The 10,466-nt window shown below is 40.8% G+C and overlaps 1 protein-coding gene across 1 annotated transcript in view; it reads right to left on the reverse strand.

The window, feature by feature from the left end:
- The window catches only part of CEP57 (centrosomal protein 57), a 40,837-nt gene extending 30,738 nt beyond the window's left edge, over positions 1–10,099 (reverse strand). The window contains exon 1 of the mRNA XM_047824226.1: positions 9,762–10,099. Within this exon, the coding sequence (XP_047680182.1) occupies positions 9,762–9,806 (45 nt within the window). The 5' untranslated portion in view covers positions 9,807–10,099. The remainder of the gene's footprint in view (positions 1–9,761) is intronic.
- Positions 10,100–10,466: the final 367 nt, after the last annotated feature.

The following is a 10,466-nucleotide window of genomic DNA, read 5'->3' on the forward strand; positions in this document are numbered from 1 at the left end:
GATTCACTGAACAATTAACCAGTTCTCCAAAGAGAACCACCAGCCTAACTACACCTGTTCTCATATAACCTGCCTTCCCTCCCTTGAAACAAGGAATGAAGTTTGTTTAATGGACCTAGCTCCATCTACTATTCAGTCTTGGTTCCTATAAAACCTTTTCCCCTCCTGATGCTTTTTCTCCCTACTAGATTTTTCACATTGTCATTAAGGACAAAACAAAAGCTTTCCTAAATTTGAGGATTCCCCTCCAGTTCTTGCCTCATTTCTCAGCTTTTACAACAAAGTCCTCAAAATAATTATTTGTAATTGCTGCCGCCTTTTAATCACCTCACTCTCTTAACCCTTTCCAATCACACTTGAGTCCTCACCAAGTCAGAGAAAAAGCTTAACCTCACCAATGACTTATATTGCTGAATTCAGCGACCTTTCAGAAGCATGTGATACAGATCACTTCATCTCAACACTTTCCTTAGAAGATAGAACACACTCTGGTTTTCCTGATACACAGGTCTCTTCCTAAGAATCTCCCTGGCTCTCTCTCTTTCCTCTTTCTAAATGCTGCAGTGCCCCAGAGCTTAGTCCTTCCACCTCTTCTGGTTTTCTTCTACATTAATTCCTTTGATGATCTCATTCCATTTTCATCGACATGGGTTCCTCTGATCCTAGCAACATTGAGGGCTTTGAAAAGCCTCTATTTGTGAAATTTTCAAGTTTAAATATGGAATCCAGAAGTCCCTCTCTTGAACTCTATATTCAAAATTAAACTTCCTATTCATTATCTCCACTTGGATGTCAATAAGGGTACCTCAGATGATGTCTATAACAAATTCTTGAACCCAACTGCCAAAACCTGCTCCTCTCCCAGCACACCCAACCATCAGTACCACCATTTACCCACCTGCTCAGGTCAAAACCCCTGGATGGAATCATTTCTCATACATCCCATATCTAATCTTTCAGTATATCTTGTTGGGCCTTTGTCTTCAGAGTATGCCCAGAAACTCACCAATTTCTCATCAATTCCACTAGTAATACCCTGGTTGACACCACTGTGATCTTTTGTGTGGACTGCCATTAACAGTCTCCTAATCACTCTTGTCCACATCTCCTTAGTCTGTCTCCAAGTAGTAATCATTATCCCTTAAAACAGTAAATTAATTTGAGTAATACCCCTAATTATAACCCTCCAACAGATTTCCATCACAGAATAAAACCCAAAATTCTTACAATGGCTTTTAAGGCCCCACGTGTCTGACCCCAAGCTAACCCTGACTTGATTCCCTCCCACTCTTTCTCCACACCACCTTTGCCCCCTCATCATTTCCCAGCTATACTGACCAACTTTTAGATTTCTAAAATCCACAGTACACTTCATGCTCTTTTACTATGTTTATCTGCTCCCTGTCTCAGGCCATTCAGTCATCTGCTCAAAAGTCTGTCAGTAAGGCTTTCCCTGACTACCCTATCAAAAGTAGCGTCCTTCTGTCAGCCTATCTCTTTTATTCTTTTTTAAAAACTTACCCCATTTTATGTATTATTTGTACGCCCTGTGGAATAAAAAACATAGTTTTGTCCTTGGTTCTTGATACAGATTCACAAACTCTTAGAATTTCTTAAGTGACAGGAGTCTTTGTTATGTTAATAGTGGGACCCCCTAGTAACTTGAGGATGAGGGCTGGTAGCCAGAAAAACCAACCAAGTGATTAGAGTCAGAAATTTTGGCCCCACGCCCTAACCCTAGGAGAAGGGAGAAGGGAGGGGCTGGAGACTGAGTTCAATTATTAATGGCCAATAATTTAATAAATCATAAGTACATGATGAAATGTCCACAAAAACTCTTGGACAGTAAGGTTCTAGGAGTTCCAGAGTTGTCACAGAAGCCCTTTTTCATCTTGCCCTATATATCTCTTCCATTTAGCTGTTCCTGAGTTGCATCCTTTATAAAAAGAAAAGGAGAAAAAAAAACAAAAACAAACAAAAAAAAAACCTATAACTGGGGCATCTGGGTGGCTCAATGGGTTGAATGTCTGACCCTTGATTTTGGCTCAGGTCATGATCTCACAGTCGTAGGATAGAGCCCCGAGTCAAGTCGAGCTCTGTACAGAGCCTGCTTGGGATTTTCTCTCTCTTTCCCTCTACCTTTTTCCTGCTTGCTCACTTTCTCTAAAAGTTTAAAAAAAAAAAGGGGGGGGGGTGATAATAATTATTCCCGGAGTTCTGTGAGTCATTCCAGCAAATTAATAAACTGAGGAGGAAGGGTCATGTGAACTCCTTAATTTGTAGTTGAGTGGCCAGAGGTGCAAAAACCTTTAGGGCACCTGGGACTTGCAGGTGGCTAATGAAATAGGGGCAGTCATGTGGGACCTAGCTCCTTTATGGTGTGTGTGGCCTGCACTACCTCCAGCTAGTTAGTGGCAGAATTGAATTGAATGACGGATACCCAAATGACACAGGAGAATTCATGTTGGAAAAACACAGTCATTCCCACTACAGTTTAAATTCCAATAAAAACACTCGATATAGAAGTTTAATATATCTGTTGAATGAATTACACAATTCCTCTGCAAAACAGGAAAATTGCACATTGTCCATAGACTGAATTATCCTACTCAATAAAGTATATAAATTTAAAAGTATAACTGCAAATATATTTATAAAATATAAATTACAAATTATAATTTCCTTTATGACAAATAACAACAAAGAGCACAAATGTCATAGAAAGACTGTAAAAAGAGAACATAGCAGACATGAGACTGCTATACTTAGAAATGTCTACTTGCAAGGCTGGTTCCTGGCTGGTATCTGGGAACTTAAATTTAGGGAAGGTTCCAACTATTGTCACTGTGATTGTCAGCAGTTCACAGGACCAGCCCAGTTTCGATGATTTGCTAAGGACTGACAGGACTCAGAATATAGTTATTCTAGTGATTAGGATAAATTACAGCAAAAGAATACAAAGCAAATCAGTAAAGGGAAAAGATGCAGGGGGGTGAAATTTGTAAGATATCAGGTAGAAAATTCCTCTCTGGGTGGAGTCCCTACAGGATGTGCTTAATTCCTCCAGCACAACAGCGCCACAACAGTAACAACTTTTGTGAAGTGTTATCTACCAAGGAAGCTCCTTAGACTCAGTGGCCAAAGTTTTCACTGGGGGGCTGGTTGCATTCCCAACTCTCGAAAAGAAAGCTGGTGTACAACAGAAACCACATTGTATAGTTTAGGCACAGTGAGGCACTCTTGTCATTGAGGTTAAAGTTTTATATCAGTGTAGGAAATGGTTTACCATTTTAGTCCACAGTTGCCTACCAAAGAGCTAACTTGCAAACAGGGCCTTTCTAAAGACAACAGTCATCTGAGATGATGGAAGATTTCAAGGGAATTCTTGTTTTCAGTGCCACAGGCCATCCAATCATGAACACCTGAGAACTACTGCAGGCCAAAGGATCTTTCAAGCAGAATATTTATGCTCCCCCCAATTATACATGCAATATATACATATGCAAAATAAAAAAACCCCACAAACCTCAAACTTGCATGGCACTTTATAGTTTACATTTCCATTATGAGTTGACCCTCACACCCATCCTGACAAGTAAGAAAGCATTTCCACTTTAGAATTCTGAAAACTGTATTTGGGATTCATTTTCAGAACCCTGAACATAGTGTCTTAGATTTGTCAGCACAGTGTTTTTTCTAAGCACATTCATATTATCTTTTAGTTATTACAAGGACCCCATGAAGGAAGCACAGCAAATACTATTGTCCCCATTTTGTAGTGAAAAAAGCCGAGGCTAAGAAAACTTAAGCCGTTTGCTTAAGGTCCCATAGCTACTAAGGAACCCAAGTCTAACTCCTCATCAGCACTCCTCAAGACCCCAAGCATTCAATAAATATTTTCCAACCAAAATGATATGATCCTAAGAGAAACTTTCAGGATTAAAGGCAAAATGTTTAACCTGACCACTTTCTTCCTTGGCAACTTTAGTTTCTACTTAGGAACACTTAAGATTCAAATATTTACTGAACATCTCTGTCACTGCCTTAAGTATGAAGGATGGTGAAAAATGTGTATTACTTGCCTTCTTTTCAAATGGAATATGCAACATGGCTGGAAGACATCAGGTACATAAAAATTTAAATACAATTTAGCAAACCATACTCACCTATATAGAAAAGATAAGACAGTATAATCAAAGTGGGGTTATTGCAGGAATGTAAGACTGGGTGAACATTAGAACATTCATCATGTTAAAGTCAAAATCCATATGATCATCAACAAATGCAAAAAAACAATCATTAAAATTCACTCTCCAGCCATTATTAAAGAATTATTTTCTTATAGCAGTAAAGAAATTTACAAAAAAATCATGGCAATGTATTTAATGGTACAAAACTTAAGTCATTCCTTTTAAATTCAGGAACAAGGTAAAGATATCTGCAAGGCAACTTCTAATCAATGTTGTGCTCCATTTTGTAGCCTGCATATTAAGATCATGAAAAGTAACATATGTTAAGATTAAAATGAGGAATCAAAATTTCAGTTATAATCTAAATAGAAAATACCAAAGAGTCTTCAATTATTAGAATTGATTAAGAGTTTAGAGGTGCCTGGGAGGCTCAGTCGGTTAAGCAGACAACTCTGTTTTGGCTCAGGTCATGATCTCACGGTTTCACGGGTTCAAGCACCACATCAGGCTGTGCATGGACACCGTGGAGCCTGCTTGGGATTCTCTCTCTCTCTCTCTCTCCCTCTCTCTCTGCCCCTCCCCTATTCACGCTCTGTCTCTCTCAAAAATAAATAAACTTAAAAAAATTAAACAAAAGAGTTTGAGTTTAAGAAAACTTGCCGAGTAGAGTTAATATGAAAGGAATGAATACTAATTCTATATACGAGCTATAAAATGCAATTTATGAAAACATATAAAAAACAAACTAAAAACAAATTTAATAAATGATTCACAAGATTTGAAATTATAAAACTTTACTGGAAAATGTTAAAGATAAAAAAAAAAACCTGAGTAACAATATGTTCAGACAGAAGACTCAATATCTTAAAGGCCTCAGTTATTGCCAAATTGAACCTGAAATTCAATACAACTTCAACTGAATTTCCAACAGAAGATTTTATAATTTCTATTAAAGAACTGCAAAAGGCCAAGAATTGCTAACATTTTTCTTTAAAGACAGGTACTCTCTCAGACAAAAAGGAGAATGATTAAGACAGTGAGTATAGACACAAGGAGAAACAAATATAACACTGGAACAAAGAGCCCACTGAAACATACACACCCATATGGAATTCAATATATTGATAGCTAGAAATGTAAACCACTGGGTAAAAGGTAAGTTTAACAAGTAATTATGTAGCAAATGTGGATCTTAAGTAGAAACATTAAACTGGGTTCCTACCTCACAAATTAATTTCAAGCAAATTAAGGATTTAAAAGGCTCCAACTTTAAAACTTGGAGAGAAAAATGTGTGAGAACGTCATTAACAGCATAGGATATAAGACTTTCATGACCAAAAAGTACTAAACATAAAAAGACTAAATTTTATCCCATGAACATTAAAAACTCCCATCAAAAGATATCTTAAAAAGACAAGCCAAAGAGCAATTAAAATTCAGCTAACAGACGAGGATTAACATCTAGAACACATAAGAAATGACTATAAATCAATAGGAAAAGACAAACCAATTAAAAACAGGCAAAACACTCAAGCAGGCATTTCACGGAAGGGGAAAAAAACATGAAAACTAGTAAAGTTATGAAAAAATAAAAGGTGCATCTTATCTTCAACATTGATCAGGGGAGCACAGTGAGAAGAACAGGATAACATTTCACACTTCTCTTGGCAAAAATTCAAAAGTGAGACAATACCACCTGTTCAAAAGGATACGGATTAAAGGTGACTGTTGGTGGGAACACACTAGTACAACTGCTTTAGAAAACAATTCAGCATCACCAAAGAAAGCCAAAGGTGCACCTTCTATGACCCTGCAATTTCAATCACAGAAAATCTGCTGAGCTTTTTCTCTCTCCTTTTTTTTTTTTTTAAAAGATTATGTCCCTCAAGTCACTAAACATATCCCACCACCCACCACCTAGTTATAAGCCACAGCCCAACTTGCAGTTTGAAAACCACTGCTGTCCCTCTCAAACATTTTGGGTTTAGGGACCCCTTCACACTCTTAAAAATTACTAAAGACCCCAAGCAGCTTTTTTGTTCACGTGGGTTATACCTAAACGTTAAGATACTTACTAATTTAAAAACAATATACCCATGATGTTACCATAAATATAATCTTTAAATATAATTTGTCAAATTGGCTTCCATACAACACCCAGTGTTCATCCCAACAAGTGTCTTCCACCCACTTTCCCCTCTCCCCCATCCCCCATCAACCCTCAGTTTGTTCTCTGTATTTAAGAGTCTCTTATGGTTTGTCTCCCTCCCTCTCTGTAACGTTTTTCCCCTCTACCCTTCCCCCATGGTCTTAAGTTTCTCAAGATCCACATATGAGTGAAAACATACGGTATCTTTTGAATGAAAATTAACCATCATCCAAAAACTTTAATGAAAAGGTTTTTTTTTTGTCTTTTGTTTTTTTACATTTTTACAAATCTCTTTAATTCTTGATGTAAAAGAAGCCTGCTGGATTCTTAGATTAGCTTTGCATTCACTCTGCTAGATGTTATTTTGGCTGACGTTTAAGAAAATCTGGTCTCCCACAAAGTGGCTGGGTAAGGAAGGTAATTGTAGATCCCGTTGTAGGGACTTAGGGACTCCCAAAGGTCTTCTGAACATGCTTTCAAAACTGCTGCTCTAGAGAAATTGTTGCACTTGTGGCACATATAGGAATGATCACAAAAGAACTCTTTTTGAATGGCTGGCAAACTAGTGAACAAACTAGCTCTATGATGTACTAGTTGTGTAATCCTGACTTAACCTCTCTGTTCCTCATTCAAAAATGGAAATACTAAAGACTTAATATATGAAAAGCATTTAAAATCATGACTGCCAGTTAGTGCTATATAAGTTTATTTTACTATAATCTCAAAACGTATAGTGGTGGTATGTGAGAGAACAGCAGGAAGATGCAAAAAGGGGCATAAAGGTATTCATTTTATTATTCTCCAAAATAAATGTTTTATATATTCAATGTTATAAGAATCTGTGTTATATTCATAAAACTTTTAAGAGAAAGAAAGAGTTAAAGGGCGTGGCTAAAATGCCACGGAAACCAGTTAGGAAGATTAGCTTATTAAATCCAAAGTGACACTTAAGAGTTCTGACTACGGTTACTGGGAAAATAAAAAGGGATGGACAGGAAAGACAGTCTTCAACACTATGCTGCCTATACTTCCACTGAAAATCACTACGCCAACCACACTTGCTTTCCTGAGCCAGCCACTAGGAAAATGATAGCAATCACTCAAAGTTACCTGCTGTTGTTACTTGTCTTGCTGCTGTTGCAAAATATACTTAAAAAAACAACAAAACGATGTGAATGTATCACCTGTTTCCATCTTGTTCACATTTGAGATTTACATGGTAGCTGCTTCCTCCTGAACGCATCTGTTAAAATCCTTACCTAGCAAAAGCACCTCTATTTAGCACTATTTGCTAGCTCCAAGCTGGGTTTATCAGCGTTGAATACAAATGAATTGTTAATGCTCACAATCCCAAAATCTGAATACGAGTAGCCTCTGAGTTTATGCTGTAGTTTTAAAAGGTGTTTTTGTGTTGCCTTATTTTATGACCATCTGTTTATTAAGCTAAAATGTTTTTTAAATTTTGTTGGAAATGCCAGCCTTATTTCTGACAGGACAATTAAAGTGTCTAAGCAGGGCCATTTCTTACACACTGACAAACTAAATTTAGTCATTTTTGTTTTGAGACAGTGACTTTCAAATTAGACATTCTGATGTAGCAAGTCAAATTGAGACGGTTGTTACACTTTGATTTCCAAAAGGTCCTAGATATTTGAAAAGTATATTATTGATATTTAGAATCCACTTTAAAGCTGAACTAAGCATGTAAAAAACATATGTGCTTTCCTATTGAACACTCTCTGAAATTTATGTCCAGGCTACCTGAGGGGTCAAGGGTTGACATCACATCCTAGTACCCGGGCACAGCTAGATGGACTTGGCAAAGTACGGCTCAATTAACATTTACAGGAGTACTTCTTGCTCAGTCTAAGTTTTGAAAGCAGTGAAAAGCCTTCTTCTCCCAATTAACCACAACTCCTATATAATCTCATCCAACTACTTACAGATACTTCCTCCTAATAGGCTAATAGTTCCTCTTTTTCTATTCCCTTTCACTGACCTAATTCCTGAATAAACTCTGAGTGCTTCATTCATTCCTTCTCCTTAATCTTCCCTTCCCTTCTGCACACTTGTTACTCCCATTCTGCTAAAACTCTTGAGTTACTTCTGGGCTCGGTAGGCCAAATCTTAAGTCACCAAAAGGTGAAACTGAGGAAAACTGTCTTCCCCAAGGTAACTCTGCTGTTAGTGCTCCCTAAACTGTCCCCTTTGGCGTCTATGACATAACTTTACCCTAATAATCTCCTGTTTCCTTCCCCATCCCTCTTTTCTCATGTTTTCACCTACTGCCACAATTCAACCCAACTCTACCGCCACACGACCTCTGCTCATTCCAAATTAGTTTCCCCCAAAGCTCCTATGGCCTTGGCACCTACCCAGAAACGCCCGAGGTGCCTTTTTCTTCTTTTCAGTTCTGGTGACCAGCATTTACAATTCCTTCCCCACCCAGCTAGCTAGCTCCATCTCCCCTACTAGGAAAACAGTTTCTAGCCTATCCAAGCGCTGCTAACCACTCCTGCCTAGGTCCTCCTAGTAGAGCAGCAGTTCTCAAACAGAACTGGGGAACAACCTAATTACAGGTAGTTTCTCTTCAGTGGCTGCTTCTTCACAGCACGGATTCCATCCTGTTCACCTGGGTAATCAATCTCAGAGCCCAAAAGTACGCCGGGCACTCAGCATTAGCTAAGTGAAGACATAAAGGCTCCCTTGGCCACCTCACATTTCCTGCCTATTCCCAATGCGGCGGATCCCCAAACGCTTAGTTAGCATTCGACACCCCAATTCGACAAATAAGTGACTGAACCGGCTGGTGGCCCTTGTGGAGGCGAAAACAATATTAAGGCTCAGCTTCCCCCATCGCCCTAAAACGGCGCGTACACGTTGCAGTCAAAGTAACACTGGCGGTCGGACGCGCGCGCTCTGGGTTAAGACCAGCGAGAACAAAGTTACTGGGAATGTACGAGGGGAAGCACTGCAGGCAAGGAATCAGCACAAGCAGCAACGAGTAAGCACTTGAGGCTGCGGACTATGCAGCCGCCGCCAATGAAGCCAACCCGGGCGCCTACCTGGTCTCGGAGACTCTCCACAAGGGGCCGTTACACCCACGTGACCAAAGCAGCACCGTTTTCGCAAGGCCAGGGCGTGGGCAGCCATCCCAGCGAACGCTGGCAATGTTCGGCAACCTGGACTGCTAGGCCGGAAGGTGAGGGGAGCACAAGGGATGGAGGCGGGCCAGGCCTATTTCGATACTAAGAGTGCAGCCTTCACAGAGGAGCACTGGACGTCAGGGGAGCACGGCCGACCAGGCACTCCCGGCCGTTCCCCACGATGGGGTGAGACTCTGGGCCGAGAGCACTCTGAAGGGTGAGGAAAAGCAAAGAGGCGCCAGGTCCGAGCCTATTCGAACGCCTACCGCTTCTTACCGAGAACTGAGAACCAGAAGTCGCAGAGACCGATGCTGCCGCCATCTTCCTGCCTCCCCAAAGGACCTCCGCAGCCCTGGGGGGATGCCGGTTCTCAAGCTCTTCCCCAAGATTCGAGAGCCGCCCACCAGGGGCGACCCTAAGCCGAACCCCTGATGGAAGGGGCTGGGGCGCTGGTGCCGGGTCTGGGAACCCCTGCGCACACCCCCCACGGGGACGCCCGCGCTCACGGTGCACACGGGAAAGGCAACAACGTCCTAACGGACGTCTTGCATAGCCAATCAAAAAAGCGGACGTCTTCCGGTAGTAGGAGAGAATCCGCCTCTTCCCTCGCTGACGTCACAAGGTAGCGCATAGCAGAAGCTGTGGGGTCCGGTAATCCTGCCGGCCACCGGACCGCTCTGACGGCACTCTACAAAAGGGGCGGGCCTCCTGTAGGAGGAAACATGGGCCTGGGGCTGTGGTGTCTCCAGTGGCAATTGAATCGAATGACTGAAGTTGAATGAAAGAGAATGCGAAGTTCAAACACTCCATCAGTTCCCTTGAACTAAACGCCGGAGAGAGCGTGAGCCCCACTCAGAGACGCCTCTCCAGGTGAAGTACTTCGCTTTTGGCCAATAACAAATAGAATCAGGAGGGGCTTTAGTGGTTTGGTCCAATGGAAGTGAAGGGAAAAAAAAGACTGGAGGCAGAGAGTAAACCTCC

This window comes from Prionailurus viverrinus, chromosome D1 (genome assembly GCF_022837055.1).
Source record: "Prionailurus viverrinus isolate Anna chromosome D1, UM_Priviv_1.0, whole genome shotgun sequence".
NCBI classification, from domain to species: domain Eukaryota; kingdom Metazoa; phylum Chordata; class Mammalia; order Carnivora; family Felidae; genus Prionailurus; species Prionailurus viverrinus.